The 22,350-nt window shown below is 36.5% G+C and overlaps 1 protein-coding gene across 3 annotated transcripts; it reads right to left on the reverse strand.

The window, feature by feature from the left end:
* Window positions 1-51: 51 nt before the first annotated feature.
* On the reverse strand, window positions 52-20,135 carry trim9 (tripartite motif containing 9). 3 transcript variants are annotated; one of them, XM_058796923.1, is made up of 12 exons: window positions 18,656-20,135; window positions 14,655-14,702; window positions 13,395-13,490; window positions 13,170-13,292; window positions 9,822-9,932; window positions 8,051-8,204; window positions 7,777-7,922; window positions 5,646-5,784; window positions 4,077-4,115; window positions 3,544-3,847; window positions 1,687-1,849; window positions 52-1,446 (listed from the first exon to the last, which is right to left on the reverse strand). In XM_058796923.1, the coding sequence occupies exons 1-12, from the start codon at window positions 19,493-19,495 to the stop codon at window positions 1,369-1,371; spliced, it is 2,241 nt and encodes a 746-aa protein (XP_058652906.1). In that variant the 5' UTR covers window positions 19,496-20,135; the 3' UTR covers window positions 52-1,368. The 3 variants fall into 3 exon arrangements, with proteins under 3 accessions (XP_058652906.1, XP_058652907.1, XP_058652908.1); XM_058796924.1 differs by lacking the exon at window positions 14,655-14,702 and having other exon boundaries at window positions 18,656-20,134; XM_058796925.1 differs by lacking the exons at window positions 4,077-4,115; window positions 14,655-14,702 and having other exon boundaries at window positions 18,656-20,133.
* Window positions 20,136-22,350: the final 2,215 nt, after the last annotated feature.

The raw sequence follows: 22,350 nt of genomic DNA on the forward strand, positions 1-22,350 counted from the left end.
CACAAACTATTTTGGAAGGGAAATGACAGAAGACAGTTTTATATTGCACCTAATCCAGTTTATTGAGCATAGAACTTTACAGATAACAACAATTCAGACACAATAGTAATAATAATACAGTTCTTATATTGGGATTAATTTATGAAAAAATACAATTTACAATGGGTGAAATTTTCCCTCACTGCACCCAAACATTCAATTGTTTGTTGAGCATCTGCTCAACAAACAGGTAAAGTACAGCACCTGCCCCATATTTTAACCCCACCAGTGGGATTTTAAATATTTTTCTTAATGCAAAAGTACATCCTTTATGGTAAACTAATAGCCAATGCTTCAAGCAGCTACAATGTATGCTGTCTTGTTTAAAGTTCTCTCTTTTGGATTTGCAGCTCTACTCTTTAATATTGCAATATTTTCTCACATTGAACATAAGCAGCACCAGTTATTTCTTTAGCATTTGCGTTTAGCTTGTGCGGATTTGAGGCAGCAAAGGAGAAATAAAACAGAGAGAGAGAAACAAAAACTTTATTCATTCTCATCTCTCCATAATACGTTACGCAAGGCTGTGAAAATGCCTGTGTGTGTGTACGTGTGCATGTATTTGTCCCAATTAGTGTTTTCTATTCTGTTAAACAAACAGAAAGCCATTACCTCCTCACTGACACACATTCAGCTCATTCTGGCATTGTCCAATACGTCCAAATTGTATGTTCGCTCATCCACTGTGAATGCGGAAGGATGGAAATATCGGGTTTGGGTCAGGGTTTGAGTTTCAAGGTAGGGTTTAGGATATATAACATTAACTAAGGCGTAATATGCATGAGGAGGTTGTAATATTAGATATTGTACTCTAGTTTCTGTCCCCATCTGCAGTTAAAATCACCTTTATATGCAACAGAACATTTCTATGTAATGTAAAATGCATCCTCTAAGGTCTAACACATCAGTAACTTATGCCTAAGCTTAACTTCACACAGAGGATTTTATCATGAAGCAACAGACAGACATCTGTTAATATCCAGTAATCTGGGAGTTCACATCCATGAGCACCTTTTCCATAAAAACAACAATGACAACATCAATAATAATAATCATATCTAGAAAAAGTGTAAGAAAGAGAGAAGAAAATGATTCAAGAATTTCAATATCAATTTACCTCACATACATTAGGGTCAGAGTTAAGGTTAGGGTTGAGTTAACCCTAACCCTCACATATATCAGGTCCGTTCACATTTCAGAAATCTCAGACCTTGTTAAAATGTATTAATGACTGTCAGCAGCAATTCCCCCGCCAAGTACTCACAGCTGAATCCATGTGCACTTGTCTGTGCGTGTGTGTACGTATGTATATAAGTGTGTAATGACTCTTCAGCAGACCGAGCCTGCAGCTTCAGATTCTCCAGGTGTATAAAAATCAGGAATAGGCAGCCCAGAATGAAGAGTCACCTATGAAAAGAAACACACACAAAAATTATTGCACCATGCTTTTGGTTTAAGTTAGTACATTAGTATATATACTTTATATATAACCTTTTGAAAACAGAAAGAAGGAAGTCCACAGATCTCATTACATTAGTTTTCACTTAAATATATTCTTTCAAGTATATTTTTTCCATTACTCTCTTTAAAAGTATGCTGAGGTGGTGTACTAAAATGCTTGCAGTGAATTAATGAAATGAATGTTACCTGAACATTGCGGTTGAGGCTGATGGCCGGGTAGTACATGCCCTCCAGTGTGTTGAAGGCAACGGGTCCCTGTTGCTCATCATTTATCAAAAACAACAGAATCCCACGACAGAAATCCAGCAGCACACCCACAGTCGCTCCTTTACTTATTCCTCCATCCGTACTGAGAGAGGGAGAAAAGAAAGAGAGAATAAATGAAAGATGATGCACTGACCAAATAGAGTGCAAGACCTATAATAGACGATCATGTTTGACTCAATAAACACATGTAAAATACAAAACTATAATTTTTTATTTAACATTTGTGTGTTGTGTGAGCATTTGCTTTAAATATATTAAATATGAATAATAAAAACCAGCAGCAGGTGGCAGTAATGCATCATATTTTCATCCACTTGTACTCGCTGTAGTTTTGCTAATTTCTGGAGATGGTCCTCACTGCAGAACACAAGATCCAGGGGGCGAGGTTGGATCCAGATCCAACTCCTCCCACCTTATATATACCTAAACCTACCTGTTTCCACTCCCTGAAGCCCACCCATCTCCACCCCCTGGATCTTGTGTTCTGCAGTGAGGGGCTACTGAATTTCCGCCACAAATGAACCAGACCCATCTTTCCATCATATATATTCTGTCTAAAACACTGCCCCCAAAAAAATGATAGCCAACCATATGTCAGCAAACATGAACATGCACATTAATTAACAAGCAGAGAGCATTTCTGATATTTTTGCTGTTCACAGAGCCTAAGGGCCGTCACTGAGACAGGTGTGATTTCTCAGGACACCTATTTCAGTGATATCCCTCATACATTAGGGACATTTTTTGCGTGTTAATCCACACCTATGGTGCCTTAGAAATAATGTTCAGATCCGATAGCAGATTCTACCACACCATCTATGCACAGGTAAAGACACTGAAGGTGGGAGAGTATGAAAGACAAAAAGAATGAAAACAATAAGCATACAGTTCACTGTAAATGCGTGGGTGAAGGCGTTATTTCTATATTGCCAGCTGATGGTGTGATTCATGAAACTGTAACAATAGTGTTGTATTTGCAATCTCCAGAGAAATGTTTTACTTTTGAAATGTCAGTGGGTGTATTTTCTGTTTTAACAGAAAATCATGTTTGCTGGATTCTTCTATGTTGGCATCTTGTCACAAAATTGGCAATAAATTTGGTTGAAATTTCACAAATATATTTTAAACGTAGTTTATGAGTCATTATGTGACTAAGGACTATTACAATGACATATAGAGTATATATATATTTAATTATTAAAATTAGCTTCATTCATAGCTTCATCTAAGATATGTATAGCATCCACTTTGTAACCAAGAGCAACTGTGAACATTTGTGACAAGGCGCTTTATCAGGCTTTTTTTTCCTTAGAATTTATTTCAATAATTTTATAATATATTATAATATACAGAGCTATAGGCTCTGTAGTGAATATTTTGTAATATGTAATATAATGTAATATAATAATGCAATTTTTTAAAAACTTATTGATATCTTTTGAAGTTGTAAATAAAAAAAGATTATTGGAGTATGATTTATTATAAAATACTACTACGGTTTTTCTACTTCAAAATTTCACATTTAATTCAGTGTGTTACTTGCTGTTTCTTTGTAACTGTGAAATTTATTAGCAATTGTTTCTACACCAATTGTTTTTCAGTTATTCAATAGTTTTTTTTGCTAAAAACTGTGAGCAATATGGTCTTTAATTGGCCCTGCTTTTGAAAAAGTAATAACATGATGTATAGAAATTTAATTGTTTAAGATTCTCATGATAATCATTTAATCGAGAAGTTGCAAAACAAACACGCACACACAGACAAATGTATTCATACCGGTTGGTGTGTGAGTTGTTATGCATGAACCAGGAGCGGTTGTTGTCCACATACATGGCCCAGGCTTTATCATCCTTCCCCAGCATCACGTCCTTCATGACGTCAGCCCGGGCGACTCCAAACGCAGGGTCAGGGTGGTTGTCATAGCGATCGATGGTCATCTCCCAGTAGTGCACACCACGAGAGAACCCTGTGTTGCCCATTACGACACGGTCGTCGTAACTGTTACACGTCACCGTGAGGTTGTCGTTGGACAAGATGATGTCAGGGTGGGCCGACGCAGGGTCAAAGGTGAACCAGGCAACTGCAGAAACAACACACACATACACACATATGGTCACGAAGGCTAGCTGAGCTTTGATTTACAATAAGAATAAAAGTCCAGATGAGTTTAAGAACACAGAGACACTGCAAAACAAAATTGCAAACACACACTCAATCTCACACTCTCTCTCACACACAAACAAACATATACAAGCAGACAAGAAAGGGTATATGAGGTTAACATAATGATGATGTTCAGGCATTCATACCTGCTGCCAGAGTTTTACTACCATATGAAGGCAGACTCACTGAAATCAAGAGAAAGAGGGGAAAGAGCGAGAGAAGGTTGGAGAGATAAAGAAAAGTGGAAAAGGCAGAGAAATGCAGAGGACAGAAAATGCAGAGGGGTGGAAGGAGAGAAAAAAAAGAAAGTAACAGAATTGGGTACTGAAAGAGAGGAAGGAAAGCAGCAGATCAGGGAAGCTGGACTTATTCAGCGCTTACAAGTGATAAACTTCTATAGAGAGTTAGTACAGTTAACAGCACAATGATATTCATTTATATTAGTAACATACAATTAGACATACAATGGTGTTCATAAAGACCTCCACAGCAGACTTTCAGTGTGACGTCACTGGCACTTTCCATGAATAGGGTACAAAAGAGCCTGAAAATCTTTTTTTGTTTTTTCTTTTACATTAAATGATCAATGGTAAATGCTCAAATTTCAGAAGTTCAAAAAACATATTATAAGACCTGACTGATTTTCTATTTACTTTAAATGATGATTTTGTAACAATGCAACAATGTGTATAATTTACATTAAGCTGTAAAGTCTGACATATGAGAAAATAGTCAGAAAAATCAAATTTTTGAAATGTAAGAATATAATAAAAATATAATATTATAATATAAATGTAAAAAAAGTTTTTTGTTAATATCATATTTGATACATCAAGCTTTCGTGGCTCATATAGTATGATACAGGAGAATATGGAGCTTAAATTCAAGAGGAAAAATTTTAATTTTATTAAATTTTATACTGAACATTTAAAAATTAGGTGCAGTTGCTGATATTTATATGGAAAAAGGTAAGATGATAGCTTGCAATACAACAATGATTGAGAGAAATACTAATACAATTTCCTCAAAAGCCTGATGTATCATTTTTGATACTCACCTTTTAACATAAACATTAAAAAATAAATATACAACATCTATCGGCCTTAGCCGAAACGTTTGTGTCCTTGTCCTATTGGTGATAAATGTAGAATAAAAGGAAAAGAAAAGACTGTTTCATGTGAGTGCGGATCATGGTTTTGTATAATAAATTCCTTAAAAAAGACACCAAAGTATATCCTATTTGTGGAAACTGCACACTATATTGACATTACTAATAAAAATCTGCTGTATCATTTTGCACTGACATGCTCAAGCTTCCCTGTGCATTAAGAGTGACAGCATTCAATAGTAAGTGTGTGTGTGTGTGTGGTGTGTGTGTACCTGTTTTTCTATTCAGGTGGGGACTTAAACCTGAATACACACAGATTCATGGGGACTAGTGTCACGGTGGGGACCTAAATTGAGGTCCCCATGGGTAAACAAGCTAATAAATCACACAGAATGAAATTCTTTGAAAATCTAAAAATGCAGAAAGTTTCCTGTAAGGGGTTTAGGTGTAGGGTTGGTGTAGGGCGATAGAAAATACAGTCTGTACAGTAGAAAAAGCATTACGCCTATGGAGAGTCCCCACAAGGATAGCAAACCAGACATCTGTGTATGTGTGTGTGTGTGTGTGTGTGTGTGTGTGTGCGCAACAGTGAGATAACATCTCTTACTCTCTGATGTCTGCATGACAAGCGTTTTGCTGTACTGGCCGACTCCACTGGAGTTAAACGCTTTAACACGAGATTTATAAGTGCTGTTGAAGTGCAGACCATCCACAGTGCAGATCATCTCTATACCAACGTACACCTCCTGCAAAATACACACTTCAGTTAGTAAACACACATGGTTAAAAATCTATGTTCGTAATGAACATTTAGGGTACTGCTTACTGTACATTGCACATTATATACTGCATACTATTTTTAAATGGAATACATGAAACATTATACATGTTTCACACAATTTTGTGTTAAAATGTGTAAACATTTGGCAGTCTAATCAAATATTGAATGAAAAAAGATGTTAAAAAACCCTTTTTACTTTGGGTTTATTGGTCACACTTGAAATGGATGGCCAGATTGAGCACACTGCTTTGCAGGATATACTATAGTATCCAGCACACAGTGCTCTCTGTAAATGGCATTATGACAAACAGAATAATGTACTGTGGTAAGACTAGTATACACAATCAAATTCAGCCTTGGTATTCCAAGGCACTTGGACAATTTGTATACAGAAATATTAGTATGTAGTATGCTAGTGTACTCTATTTCTGCAGTATGTAGTAGACACACTTTGCATAGTATGCAAATTTTCTATATGCTGATGAATATCTTGGGAAAAACACAATGTGATACTGTTGCTAAAAATCGACCCAAAAATGGAGCAAATATGAGAACACATGAACCTGGCTTTCTAAAATAAGAGCTTGGCCTGTTTAGAGGATAGTTGAGTGTGTGTGTCAATGTGTAGGTTACAATGTGTGTGTTTGAGAGAGAGTGTATTTCAATGGTAATGTCTACATGGACTAATGTTTATTTAGCAAGGATGCATTAAATTGATCAAAAGTGATAGTATAGACTTTTACTGTATGTTGTTACAAAAGCTCTGTTTCAACTACAGTACATGCTGTTCTTTTGAACTTCCTATTCATGAAAGAAACCTGAAAAAAATGCATCACACAAAAAATATTAAGCAGCATAACTCTTTTCAACATTGATAACGATAAGAAATATTTCTAGAGCAGCAAATCAGTATATTAGAATGATTTCTGAAGGATCATGAGACACTGAAGACTGGAGAAATTCAGCTTTGGCATCACAGGAATAAATTACATTTTAAAACATATATAAATAGAAAAACAGTTCTTTTAGTTTGTTGTTTTTTCCGCACTTTTAATCAAATAAATACAGCCTTGATGAGCATAAGAAACCTCTTTTAAAAACTTTTGTATGCTGGTGTATGTAAAATCACATGAAACTAAATCACAAGGGGCCATTCATGATGTGTAAACAATGAGTGACAGTGGTTGTGTGTGTGCGTGCATGCACGTGTGATCATATAAGTGTGTGTTTGTGGGTGCAGTGGTCCTCTAATATATAAATAAACTTCTCCAGTGAAAGGCATGAATCATCTTTAGACTCAGGCATTTTGCGGCAAATGTGAGATGAGACACCGTGTTTGTGGACTTGACTTGATCTAATGGAAATACATGCATGTCCCTCGTAACTCACTCATTGAACGTCACTCATTCTGACTGCTCACAGCCAAATAACAAATCCATGCTCAACAATATCACTTTAATAATATAATGCACACTGACATCGGATGAGTGTGTACGTCCATGCATTTACGCATGAACTTCCTTTAGAGCAAAACCTCTTTCTCTTGGACAGATCATTGAGTCAGCTGAGCAGAATCATCATGCAGTGTTGCTTTGAGAAAGAAAAATAATACTAGACCACAAAAATAATAACGTATGGTCTCTGTAGGATTCCATTTGCTCGAAATAGTCATTATTATTGCAATTTTGCTTGGTGCTGCCATGAAGTTAAAATATTTGTACTGGTGTATGTACATTTTATTTTAAAATATATTCAAACAGGAAACAGTTATTTTAAATTGTAATAATATTTCCTAATTTTACTGTATTTTCGATCAAATAAATGCAGTCTTGGTGAGCATAAGAGACTTTTCATGCTTTTCAAACATTAAATTTTTTTTTTATCAGTAATGCATATATAATCTTGAGAATGCAATAGCACAAAAGGGTTCAGTGTGTGTACTGTATGTGACACTCACTCTGAACTGGCCTCCATTCCCATCATCCAGTTCTAAAATGTAGCCGTCCACAGCAATGGTGGAGAGAGGCGGCTGTTTCCACGACAGAGTCGCACTGTTGGTTTGAGTGCAGCACTCCTCTAACTGAAGAATAGGAGCAGCTGGAACTAAACACACACACAAAGCCACAAACAAAGATGGACAGGGTTATTTTGGGTCCAGTGTTCTGTCTTACTGTGTCATTAAGGAAAGCCATGCAAAAAAATGAAACGCCCAATCACACACACAGACTCACCCTTCATCTGGACGAAGTCTAACTGGTGTATGGTCTGTAGCAGGGGTCCGCTGTCCAGCGTCAGGTCAAAGTCACTGCTCATGCGAGGGGTCAGAGAGCCCTTCCCCCACTGATTCTCTGTCATATGGACCCGTCTGATCAGAGCATCTGAGATCTACACACACACACACACAGACAGATTGTAATTCAGAATATATTACACCGAATTAAGTCAAATTAATGAAGTGTTGCCATTATGTAAATGTATGACCTTCTGTTAATTTAATAAGAATCCTTGGAGCAAGAAACATTTTGTGATCGGAAAAGTTTTGGAAGGCAAAGTGTCATTAAGCAGGAGTCCTTGTATTTGAGGGAAAGATCACACACTTTTTAATGAATACATTTCCATGCCCTTTCCACTCATTTATAAGTCATTTCTAAGCAGTTTTCCATTTGTATATAAGGTACCAGTCTTTTTTAATCTTAGTGAATTGTACAAAAGTCTTCACTATGGTCCTCAACAGACCAATGATGTCACATTGGCTTGCAACCAGTTTTGCACAACACCCACAAAGAGCAATATAATAACATCTAGTATAGATATTAAAGTTCTGGCTGGCAATTATTTTCATGTTATGGTTGATACATGAAAAAGAGACTATAAAATATTATATATATATATATATATATATATATATATATATAATGTATTATAATAATATGTAAAAAAAAATAAAACTACCATTTTTATAAATAAATTAAAAAGAGACACTATAAAATTACAATCAAAATACTTTAAAAATATGCAAGTGAATGTAGACATCACCAAACTATAGAGTATGAAATAATGGCTGATGACTATTATTTTAATAATAATTTTATCATTTAATTTCTATAACTATAGAGTATAAAATAATGGCTGATGACTATTATTTTAATAATAATTTTATCATTTAATTTCTATAACTATAGAGTATAAAATAATGGCTGATGACTATAATTTTAATAATAATTTTATCATTTAATTTTTATAATTACTATTATCTCATTATTTTTCAAACTGTTTATTTTGCAAATAAAAACACTATTTTGTATAAATAAAAAATTAAAAATGATTATTATTTTAATAATTTTATCATTTAATTTTTAAAACTAGAGTATGAAATAATGGCTGATGACTATTATTTTAATAATAATTTCATCATTTAATTTGTATAATTATTTATCATATTATTATTTCATTATTTTTCAAATTGTTTATTTGTCAAATAGAACACTATTTTGTATAAATAAAAATGCTTTTAAAATGCAACAAGTTAAGTTTGGCATTACAAAATTAGAATATTTTGAGATTTTTAATTTATTTGTGTTTTTAAAAATGAACTTAAATAAGTGCTATCCAAATAAAAGGTAATACAAATAAAACAAAAACTGAAGAAATGAGCATGCACAAACTGACCAATACAGAAAAAAAAAATGGTACCAATACATACAATATGTTTCATCCCTAATATCTAACCAATGTAATATTTTAGAGCAGAGCAAATGCTGAGAAAAACACTCTGATGAAGGACTCCACTGATCGATGAGAATTTCAGAGAAGCGGTCCAGTCTTTGGAAATCCAATTTGCTTTACATCAAACTGATTTGGATCTTGGTACACCCTTAAAATGGATCTCATGCATTCACATCCATTAAAAGTTTGGTCTTTCTCTAGTGTATAAACATCCTAACTTTCTGGCCCATGTCAGCAGATGAGGATCATTAGTGCGATATTAAAAGGGTCAAGGACCTGCAGGAAGCCGCTGGGGTCGTTTTCTTTGATAACTTCCAGACAGTATTCCATTAGTCCTGTGGTCTGCCTCAACTTCACCGTGCAGTGGGATATCTGATCACGAACCACCTGAGACAAAAAGGAGATAAAGAGGCAGAAAGAAAGAGAATGAATTCGCGATAACTGTGCTGTTGCTAGGCAACAGCAGTACCAATAGTCTGCATCCTCTCTGAGCAGCAAACACATCACTGACCTTTTACAAAAAACATTTTAAAATCCAATTGCACTTCATGACTGCATATTTCAATGGATGAATGTATGTGTCAGTGTGCGCCTCTCCAACTTCTACTTAAACCTAGCGGCTACATCTCTTTTACGTGACGCACAACAAGTACACACTAATGCACACGCACACACACACACAAACACACACGTGCGCGTCCTCCAAAGCTGTAGACGGTCTCAGAGAGCATCTAACCACATTGAATGATTCAAACATAAAACACTTCACACGAGAGCCATTCAAATCCAAACAGTATGAGAGAGAACTAGACAGAACTGAAGAAATGCAGTCTCATCTCGCAGAGCCACTGGTCAAAACTAGAACCCCAACATCTTTGTAACCATGGGAACAGGCCTGTGGCACCATGGAGACAAGAAGGGAGAATAGGCCAATATAAAAAAAATCTCACATACTACTAACAGCAGGGGAGACCAGGACAACTTTAACAGTATATTTCCCTTCATAACTCACAAACAAATATATGTGTCATCTTTCAATGTAAGAAACATTTATATATGCCAAAAGTAACAGTACCACTAACTGACTTACTGCGAAAAGTAGAGCGCAATTAAATCAAACTAAAAACTATAACTGAATAAAACCGCTTCACTGGAGGAAGCATCATTATGGATTACGGATTATTATATATTTTGGCCAGAACCAACTGTTTAAAGTTAAAATGCCTTAATGATGGATTTGTTTGTTACAAACACACAGTGTTAACGTATAGACTGGAGTTGTGTTGATTATTTGTGGATTATTGTGATGTTTTTATCAGCTGTTTGGACTCTCATTTTGACGGCACCCATTCACTGCAGAGGATCCATTGGTGAGCAACTGATATGATGCTAAATTTAGCCAAATCTGATCCAATGACGAAACAAACTCATCTATATCTTGTATGGCATAAGGGTGGGCACATTTTCAGGATTTTTTTATTTTTGGGTGAACTAGTTTTTTTAATTTATCTTAAAATTTATATCAAAATGATACAATTTTACTCGCTTTTTCAGACAGAAAGAGAAATCTACTGCACATGAGTTGAGTTAATGTCATCACTCCAGCTTGTTTGTGATTAAAAAAAATTTGAGCTATTAAAATGGATTTGTCAACTGGATAATTGGAAGGGGGGGCGGATTAAAGATTAGATTAGAAATCTTAAAAGAAATGGTAAGCAATAAAAGCACCTCAAATATACAACTCAACATTTACTTTGCATACATTTTAATCCGGACATGTTATTTAACAACTACCCACTGGAAGACCAAATCAGGATCATGTTAGCGCATTATAAGTGACTAGAGTTAGAACTGACAAGAATTCTTGAGACGATTTGAAAGCACACTGATTTTACATTTGGTTACTTGCCATTTCACAGCTGCATTTCAACTAAGAGAATTGCAGCACACTAACTATAGATGCAGTCTCACTGGAGCAGCCTGGGATTCAGAGTCTTATTCAAGGACACAATGACTCGAGGTTAAACCTAATATTGCTGTGTTAATAGCCCAGATTTTTAACCATTAAGCTGCGTTTAACCCATGATAGAAAATCTTTTCATACAGTATAGAAGCTTGGGCTAGAAACAGGCTGTTCTGACACACCAACAATGGCTGCTGATTAGCCCTGCTGCCTTAAGCATGAAAATATTCTGAATCCAACTTTGGCAGAAAAGAGGTTTGATGAATTTTTAATGGGGAAATAGAAAATATCCTCAGTGCCCAGTCATCTGTTGCCCTGATACAGAAATGTGTGGAGATTTCCATGAATATTAGTTAATAAACTAAACACTAAACTAAATTCTGTCATCGTTTGTGACCCTGGACCACAAAACCAGTCTTAAATTGCTGGGGTATATTTGTAGCAATAGCCAAAAATACATTGTATGGGTCAAAATTATCGATTTTTCTTTTATGCCAAAAATCATTAGGATATTAAGTAAAGATCAGGTTCCATGAAGATATTTTGTAAATTTCTTACCGTAAATGTATCAAAACTTTCTCAATATTTAGATTTTTTTGCACCCTCAGATTCCAGATTTTCAAATAGTTGTATCTCGGCCAAATATTGTCAGATCCTAACAAACCATACATCAATGGAAAGCTTATTTATTCAGATATTTTGAAGAATTTTGATAACAAAACATGTTTATTCCTACTGGCTTATTTATTTTTGTCCATACAATAGAAGTCAGTGGGAACCAAAACTGTTTACTTACAAACATTCTTCAAAATATCTTCTTTTGTGTTCCGCGGAAGAAACCTTACAGGTATGAAAATATTTTTTTTTGCGGACCATATGCTTTCAATGTATTTTACTACAGTTCTATTCCTACAAAGCTACTGGAAAATGCAACTTGAAAAAGGTGCAATAAAAAAAAAACAGTGTTAATCTAATTCATTCATCACTTCTATTAACACATACTAAAAAGCCTTAAGGTGGCAGTCGCTAAACCTCGAATTAAGAAATCAAATCGACTTGTTTGATTTAGGTAATTAGCACCAGATCCATTTTTTCCAACCATTCCTTTACCTCCAAAAGAGTACAAAGAGCTGTCATTCTGCTTTTGTTTTTTTTGTTTTTACTAATGAGCTCCTAAAAATAAGGAATGAGGCCCAATAACTGAGAAGTGAACGTTAGGCATGCATGTTGAGGAACATTTAATCCCTTCAGTGACTCACATGCATCTAGAAACAGCAGGCTGGATAATTGGTTTCTGCTTTTAACCATCTTGCTGTGTTACAGGCCTAATGATAATGCATATGTGTTCCTGCTGCCCAATAGTTTGTCACTTCACTCTAAAATATGGCTCAATAATATATAGGAATTTTCTGTATTGATATTTCACAGGTGTTGTACCTGTATTCTGAATTACATATTGTGTTTTAGGATTAAAGGAAATTTCCATAAACTTAACAGAAAATATCCTGAGAGAATATGACCAGTTTTATTTCCATTTTTCCACCGATTTTTTATTACAGTGTACAATTCTTGTCACATTTATATAAAACAAACAACATACTGTATTTATCTTAGAGACAAACTTCCATTGGGTTGGGGATGTTTTGTGTGGCTGTGCTTACTGAGAGTTTGTGTTCATGTTCTTTGGTTACTCTGCTGAGAAGCTGAGCTTTCCTGCGGTTGAGAGCTTCAATCAGAGCATCACACTGGGCGACCAAACATGCCTCGAACTCAACTCCATTCTCCTGAAACACAAGGTGAGGAAAGAATTAGATTGTAAAAGCTGATACAGCACTGCACAGGTGTGTGTATGAGTGCATAAGTGTTAGTGTGTGTCACTGTTGTACCTGTATGTGTTGTACCATATTTCTGAGCTGCACCAGGAACTCTTTGGCCTCTGTGGCCCGATCAGACAGAACATTCAGTGCTTGAGAGAGCTGTCCCTGGAAACATAAAGACAGAAGGAGAGAGAGATGTGAGAAGATATAGGAACTATATATAAAGAGCAATTGAACTTCACTAACCTAATTTTACTAAAGCTTTAGTAATGCATGATTAGGTTACGTGTGGACCTTGCTAAAGCTTTTTGGATAAACCAGTTCAAAAATTCTAACAACAGCCTTGACATTTGGAAAATAAAAAATTTCTGTTTCTGTCTGAAATATTTTCAAATTAATTTTGCGAGTAAACTTTCTGTAAAAAATAATAAGAATAATATTAATAAGAATAATAAAAAGTTCAATTTTATGCTTTTTTGTTTTGTTTTAGTACAATACACTTCTATTCAGAAGTTCGAGGTTATTTAAAATAACTTAATACATTTTAAAATGTAATTTATTCCTGTGATGACAAATTTGAATTTTCATTAGCCATTACTCCAGTATTCAGTGTCACATGATTCTTCAGAAATAATTCTGATATGCCGATTTGGTTATTATTATTTTCAATGTTAAAAACAGTTATTCCACTTAATATTTTTGTGGAAACCATAATACTTTTTCCGCCCAGGATTTTATTGATGAATATAAAGTTTAAAAGAATAGGCCTAACATTTTTTAAACTTTTGACATTTATTTGACTTTTTTGTAACATTGTAAAAGTCTTTACTGCTACTTTTGATCAACTGATGCATTTTAGCTGAATAAGCAATTCATTAAAAAAATAAAAAATTCTTACTGTCCCCAAACTTTTGAACAGTACTATGTAAATCTTGACTTTTTTTTCAGCATTTTATTTATAAATGGCGCTTTACTAGATTTAAGACCATAAAGAGTCCCAATATTTTTTTAAATGACATTTAATAATTTTTTATCTTTACTATAATACTTTTTTTTCTGTACTCTTAACACTTTGTTTAACACAGTTTAACATTCAGTTGAATCTGCTACAACAGGGAATCAGTGATGTACATGAAATGTGTTTATGCTAGAAAGTTGAGTTGAGCGAGGAAGTGACACAATTTGTGAGAGGTTAGTCATTAAATCTGTCATTTAAAGAGTGGGTGAGAGAATAGGAAGAGGAGTGAACGTGCGTATGTGTGTGCGTCAGGCACAATGAAAGGATGTTGCTTTAGAGTGGGAAAGATATCCCATTATAAATGTTCTCACATTGCTATGACAACCATCCGCCATGAGACCTCCACTTTCATTTGTGGTCTGTTCTCAAACGAGGAACAAAAATCAGAGAACAAGGAATGAAACACAGTGCTCCAAATTTTATTCTATGGCCTACATACTACATCACAGCCATATACACTACAGCCTACGCTCTAGAACGTTACATACTAGAGCCATAACAGCCTCACACACTAAAGCCCAGCACATTACAGCACTGCACACTAAAGCAATGCATACTAACATACTAGACATACTACAGTCCTACAACGAGAACCCACCAGGTGCAGTGTTACAGAAACATCCTATCTTAAGCACTTGTCCTAACTGAGAGCTGAAATCACCATTGTTAGTAAACAGATAAGACAGGATTCTGGAGTTCAGTTGGTTCTGTAATAAGGGCCCAGTTGCTACAAACCCATTAGTTAAATAATTAGGGAAAGACACCACAGGCAGAACCCTTGTTTTTTCTTGCACTGGTCAATTTTGAGATTTTGGGCTATTGCGCTTCCATAGTATTTCTAAAATAAAAATAAGAATTTTGAACCTGGCTTCATCCAATGTTCAGATTTCCATTCTGGAAAATGTATGCAAATAAATGCATATTTAATTAGATAATGCCTCATTTGTTTTTAAACATAACATTTCAGAAAATATACTACAAAACATTTGTCCTAACGTACTGTGATTAATCAAGTGTGGTGAAATCTGTTTGAAATTTATCGCATTCACCTGTGCTGTCTTTCCTTAGTCTTGCCAATAAATGTATCACAAGAGTTTTCTTACCTTAAAAGAGTTAGTCTCATATCACAATGTTACACACTAGAATACCACATATAGAGCCCAACATATCACTGCATTACACACTACGCACTACTAGTTTGGTCATGCAGTAGAAGACGGGGTGGGCAGCAGGGGCAACAAGAATATTTAGAAAACATGTTTGCAAACAATCATTTTTTCATATTTCCATTTGGTGCACTAGCGGCACAAAAACTGCACACTTTGAGAAAAAAGATGGAAATCATTCCAGACTTATCATTATATTGCATTTGAACTTTAAAATAAATCTTTAGCTATGTATGTTTTGCACTAGTAATAAACCAATTCCAAAATCGAACGACAGCCTTTTCACTGGACAATAAACAATTTCTGTTTATAATTTAGTGAACTGTTAGTAAAATCTGTAAAGTCTGTAAACTAATCATGCAAAATAAGTGAAATGTTAAAAAATACAAAATATTCTATATATGGCATTATATCTGACACCTAGGACTCTAGATATAGGCATTGGCTATATCTGTGGACTACTATTTTACCAATAAAAATATTAAAATCGGAATATTTGGCACTGTTGCAAAAAGCAGTAATATACTCCCTTCAAGTAAAAAGACATTCAGAGCATCAACACATCACAGGCTCCATTTCCTGCTTGCTGTGTAAATGTCTGTGCACGGAAAGATAGATGGAGAAATGGAGAAAAAGAGAAGCATATGGTGCCCTGAGGCTACAGCAAAACTACAATCTGTTTAGTGAATGACGAGCAAGTGTCTGCAGTGCGGAATGAGGCCATTTTCCTCTGATATGAGGCCAGCTCACCAGTGTTCAGTGACACAGCTACATATGGGACCATAGTAGAGGACACTGATCCAAGATCTGATCTCTGTGTGTGTGTGTGTGTGTGTGTGTGTCCCAGGTGCTAAAAGGGGGAAGCCGTATTTGGGTCTGCCGTGATGCTGCTGCTGTCCCAGTTCAAACTGATATTATGCAGCCACAACATCAGACATGGAGCCCTGAACAGAGAGTAATGTAACTGAACACACAAAATGACGCAGCTCAACACATGGAGTAATGCAGTGCTTGAAATGCGGGGGTGGACATTGGATAGGAATGGTTTCCTATAGTGCCTGGTATTTTGTTCTGCTCTCATATCTGTCTGCACATGGAAATGTCTCCTCACATCATTCAAAGGTGACAGAGGGGTGAATGTTAGGACCATATATCAGAGGTCAACCCAAACTGTCAAATAAAATGCAATCAAATGCCTGAAATGTACTATTTTTAATTATTTTATTGAATTTCTAATTAACAGACTTAAAATTTATAGTAATTTATCAGTCAAAATTAGATATACACAACTGTTCAAAAGTTTGGGGCCTGTAATATTTTTGAAAGAAGTTTCTTATATGCTCACGAAGGCTGCATTTATTTGATTTAAAAAAAAATATTCTAAAATTCTATTTTAATATATTTAAAAAAATAATTTACCCTTGTGATGGCAAAGCTGAATTTTCAGCATCATTACTCCAGTCTTCAGTGTCACATGATCCTTCAGAAATCATTCTAATATGCTGATTTGGTGCTTTAGAAACATTTCTTATTATTATCAATGTTAACAATATTTTTGTCAAATATTAAATATTAATACAAAAATATTAAGCAGCAGAACTACTTCACACATTGATAATTTCAGGATTCTTTGATGAAGACAAAGCTCAAAAGATCAGCATCACTCATAAAATTAATCTTTTAAAAAAAAACTAAAATTTAATAACACTTTATAATCTGTAGCAAATCTCAAAATGAAAAACCATTTTCATATTATCGTCATGGTGTATTAATTCACTTGTAGCATTTAAAATTACTGGCTTTTTAGTATCTATTTTTTATTTTTTTTAACATTGCCTATTTATCGCTTATCAGCCATAAAAATAATTATCATCCTATCATATCACCCAGAATATTTAATATCGAAGCATCACTAGTGGTCTCACGCCAACATTTTTTCTAAGGTATAACCTGTGTGAGCCGTGTTAAACCATGTACTTATTGATCCACCATCTCCCTTCCTGTTGATTGCGCGTGTTAATGGTTTCTGAATAAATAAAACAGTCTTGCTGTGTTCACTGCTAAATTAACTCACAATTTATTAACTCACATAATGCATGCATGTTAGGACTAGGAGAGAGAGGGGGGACTCTTTCTTCATTCTTCACCTCTCCTATGGATACAGTCTTTCTCTTCCACAGACAGACACAGTAAATCACCTCACTGTATCATGTTGCTACAACAACAGGCCACGGCCACAGCAGTTTTACATGTTCCCTGAGGAATCCAGACACACACAGTTAACACGAGCATTCTGTACGGTTGAGTTCCCATCAACAGATATTTGGAAAATAACACAACATCACAGAAGCATTTAACCTCCATCACTTTAAAACAGCACAGAATGTGCACTGCAGTTATGATTATAGATGCCTCAAAATCCACACAAACATATTTTCCATCAGATGGTTTGTCTTGAATACCTGGATTTGAAATACTTTGGGTTTTTTTTTCTGTTGAATCTAAGCTGGAGAGCTGGTGCGCAAGTGTTTTTCATTTGGCCTGAATCATAGCTGGTTGTGTCGTGCGCTGTGTTTTAATTAGACCGGTGGTGTCTCACCCTTCACAGTGACAAGTCTTACTGCACTAGACATTTTATACTAAAATCAGAGTGCTCGGCCCACTGAAAAAGGAGATTTGAGCTGGTTTTAAAATGGTTTAGGGCACTTTTGAGCTGGTCAGGCTGCACACTCTTAAAAACAAAGGTTCTTTATTGGCATTGATGGTGCCATGAATAAGGTTTAACATCCATGGAATCTTTCCTCACAAAAGGTTCTATACAGTGGAAAAAGATTCTTTAGAATGTTCTTTACACAATAAGATAATGAAAATAATGATTCTTTTAAAGAACTGTTCACTAAAAGATTATTTGGGAAACCAAAAATAATTCTTCTATGGCATTACTCCTTTTGGAACCTTTATTTTTAAGAGTGTAGCAGACCAGCTAAACCAACTGAAGACCAGTTTACCCAGACTGTGAGACATCCAGACCAGGTTGTTCATCTGTTAGACCAGTTTAAACCAGGCTGGTTTTAAGATGCTTTTTTAGTCATCAGCGATTTTTTTTTTTTTTAATAGTAAACAACAATCTCAACCAGTTTCCCCACCTTGTGGAGCTTCCACATGGCCCCCAGCGCTTTGACCTCGTGAGTGGAATGTTTGCCGTCCTCCAGACACTGGTAGCACACGGGGGTCTTACACTGGACGCAGTACATACTCAGGTTCTCCAGCTCGTGCTCGGTGCAGGTGGAGGTCTTCCGGGGGCTCGCGCGGCGACTGATTCTGCCTTGCGCCGGAGGCACGAGCCGGTGTTTGGCCAGCGGACCCCGGGGCGGATGGCACCGCATGCGGCACGGATCGCAGTAGAACACGTCGCACTGTTCGCACATGACCGTCGCCTCGCGGGGGCTCTTCTCGCACAGCTGACACTTGAGCGCGGCCGCTTTGCTCTGCTGATACCGGTCCACAACCCCTTCCAGTACACGGTTCTTGGGGAAGCCCCGGAGCCCCCGGTCGTCCAGCGTCAGGCTGCGGTGGCACTGCGGGCAGGTGAGGCAGGAGTTCCGCGGGACCGGCGGCAGGACGCCGGTGTGAGGCAGCAGGTGGTGTTGCGCCTGGGGCGGAGGAGGCACGGTAGGGGGGAAAACGCGCACCCCGTTGGGGGACTTCTGGCACGGGGTGGTCGGTGCGCTCACGAACCCGCCGTAAGAGCCGTATCCGCTGTCCGCCTCGCTGTACAGACTCATCTTATCCAGGTCTAAGTAATCATAATCGGAGACGCCGGAGCCTGAAGCGCGGCTGCTCTGCGGGGATTCGGCGTCGGGCGTCTGCACCAGGATGTTTCTCGCGCAGGCCAGGCAGATATTATGCGAGCAGGGCAGGATGATCGGTTCGCGGAAAAACGAGCCGCACACCGGGCATTTTAACTCCTCTTCCATTTCATCCATCTTGTCTTGTCGATACGGAGGTTTCCTGTAAACGAAAACGGAATATTCCCTCCGATGGCAGCTCTTCACGTACGCGTCTCCTTCGCGTTCTCCGTCCTATGCACCGGAGGATAGAGGAGGGGGCGGTATAAATTCGGTGGGCGTAGGCCGACTCCGTACTGGTGCACGAGCTCCAACAGCTACTGCATAAAATCGCTGTCAGTTTACGTGATGAACTCCAGGAATCCAATCAAACTAATGATGCAAAGTATGGCAGAAGTGCTGCTTGATGAATTTGAGACACAGCCAATGTTTGTGGTAGTGCACCTGCTCTAAAAGCGCGCCTGATTTTCCTATCCAACACCGCTTAAGGTGTGTTTATGTAGGCTACATCACAAGTCACTCTTCAGCTCTAGTGTTTGACAGCAAAAAACGTCGGAGCTAAAGATGAAATGTTCTCTCCTAATTGCTAGGTGGTGATAATTGCTCTAGGCAGAATTTCCATGGTAACCAAAAAGAGAGCAAATAGATCAACAACTTTTTTGAAATGCGTTTTTCTGGATTTTTTTGTTGTTGTTATTCTGTCTCTCACTGTTAAAATAAACCTACCATTAAAATTTTAGACTGACAATTCCTTTGCAATTGGGCAAACGTACAAAATCAGCAGGGTATCAAATAATCCCCCACTGTATATATATATATATATATATATGTATATTGTCTGCTCTGAAATTGCTTTTGCGTTTGGAGGTAACGAAAGCAACAACTTCTCTCCTATATTCCTATATCGGACGTTACAGCAAAATAGGCCTGCTTTACTTATTCACAAATTATACATGTCACAAATAAATCACAATAACTGTGATGTTTTCTTTAAAAAAATATTTTGATTGTTCTCTGTGCTAAAAAAAAAAGAAAGTTGACCACCCTCAAAGGCATTGTAAAATTGTCACAGTTTAACAGCTGTAAATAATGATATTGATGTTTAATTTTGCTTATAGGACTTTCTCAAGATCACTGACAGGAAGGTAATACTGTGTTTTAGAATAATCTGGATGATGTTTGTCAGCTGCTATTGATTTGACCAAATTTTTGACCTCTGTATTGTATTGTGTCATGTGTTTTTAGACACGTGTGACCATCTGAAACGTGAGTGCTAGAGGAGTGCAGGAGAGTGTGTGTGGGTGTATTGAGGTTGTTGTAGAGTGTGTGTGCGTGTTAGAGGGCCTGTGATTGAGTGCCATGTGAATTTTGTCCGTGTGCCACTCTCGTGAGTATCTGTGTGAGAGAGACTTGGTGTGTGGGGGGGGGGAATTAATTGCTTAATCATTTTTATTCTTATGACAGTAATTGGGTCACAGAGCAGGCTCTAAACTGGGGCCAGTAGTTATTGAGGTTCTCAGAGCAGAGAGTCAGCCATATTTTCATGACAATCTTCAAGGAGATGCTTAGATCTTGACCTTCTTAAACACAAATGAATCCAACAAAATTATGAGAGAATTAATGTCAATGGAACGATTATAAAATATGTGCAAAGCCAACTGAAGTATAGGACACAATGCAACCAAAATGCGTACACTGCAGACACATATTATTGCTTTAAAATATTATCTAATACCACATCAAACTGTATTTTAGTGTCATTGATATAATCTCATACTTTTTGTTAATATTGTGAAAGTTTTAGTAATTTTGTTGTGCGTTTTGTCATTTTTAAATATAGTTTTTATTAATAGTTATTTATTCATTTTAGTTTCTTTATTTTTAGTTATTTTAGTATATCAAGTTAAACCAAATGAAAAATGTTACCTTGGTAACTAGCTGAAAAATTTATATTTCCTTTTATTTCAGTTAACGTTTATTTATGAAATCACTTGATTCTTCTTTCACTTGGCATTTGTTATATGAATTATTTGTTGATAAAATGCTTATATATTTAATTCTCAAATAAACATGTACTATACTAAAAAAACAAAAAACAAAAAATAACCGCTATTGACCTCTGTCCAAACTGTGCTTTTCCTGAAGCTTCTGATCTCTAAATACCTGCAGGGACAGTGATTGTACTCGCAGCTGCACAGTAAACCTACAACAGCTCTGCAACTGCTCTCTCTGGCTCTCAGCTTCAGTCTGTCCATCTGGAGCTGCTCTTGCTGAAGGAGGTGATGCTGAATCTTTTGAAAGATTTTAGAAACCTAAAATCTCCATGCAGGCAGAAGGAGAAGGAGTCCAAAATTTGGACTATAAATTGGCTTGGATTCAGTCCCTAGTTTACTCAGTCGACATTCTGGCTGCAGAGATTTTGCATCAAATAGGAATCAATCAGGCTACGCTGTGTGTGGATTTAGTGTTAAATTCATTTTTTTCTTCTGTCTGTGTGTGCACAAGCTGTTCATCATCCACAGTTATATAAAAGCTGTAATGCAATCTAATGAAGACAACCCGCATCTATAATAGCGTTTTTATGAGTCTGCCTGTCCATTAGCATATGTGTGTGGCAGTAGTTCACAGAATGGAATTTATTTTTGGTAGGTCTGAAAATGAACCTGCTCTTTCTATGATGCTGAGAGTAGGCAGCCCCTTGCATAACAGGTAAAAGCCAGTTTCAGATTGAGGATGAGCGGGAGAGGATGAAAAATAGAGGGGAAAGTAGATTTCTCTATCCACCTACTCCTATTCATGCTGTCTCCGGCGTTTTCTCTCCTCCCACGTGCATCCTGTCGTTTGTGTGTATGTGTGTGTGCACAGACGTCAGTGAGAACTGTCACTGCCTAACACTCCGTACATGGTGATAACCGGATGGAATGTTAGAATATTAAAAGAGATGGACAGAGCCTCTCTTAATTACATAAAATTTTTTAGATTTTTCCTGCCCA

Source organism: Onychostoma macrolepis, chromosome 13, assembly GCF_012432095.1.
Source record: "Onychostoma macrolepis isolate SWU-2019 chromosome 13, ASM1243209v1, whole genome shotgun sequence".
In the NCBI taxonomy this organism is placed as follows: domain Eukaryota; kingdom Metazoa; phylum Chordata; class Actinopteri; order Cypriniformes; family Cyprinidae; genus Onychostoma; species Onychostoma macrolepis.

Bases quoted from the DNA above. Each gene is read 5' to 3' on its own strand.
- trim9 (XM_058796923.1), bottom strand. From the start codon at position 19,495: ATGGATGAAATGGAAGAGGAGTTAAAATGCCCGGTGTGCGGCTCGTTT. The intron at 4,116-5,645 runs GTAAGAGATGTT...TCTTGATTTCAG, and splicing joins TGTCATGCAGACATCAGAGA to TGAGTCTGCCTTCATATGGT. The intron at 1,850-3,543 runs GTATGAATACAT...TCCCTCTCTCAG, and splicing joins AACAACTCACACACCAACCG to TACGGATGGAGGAATAAGTA.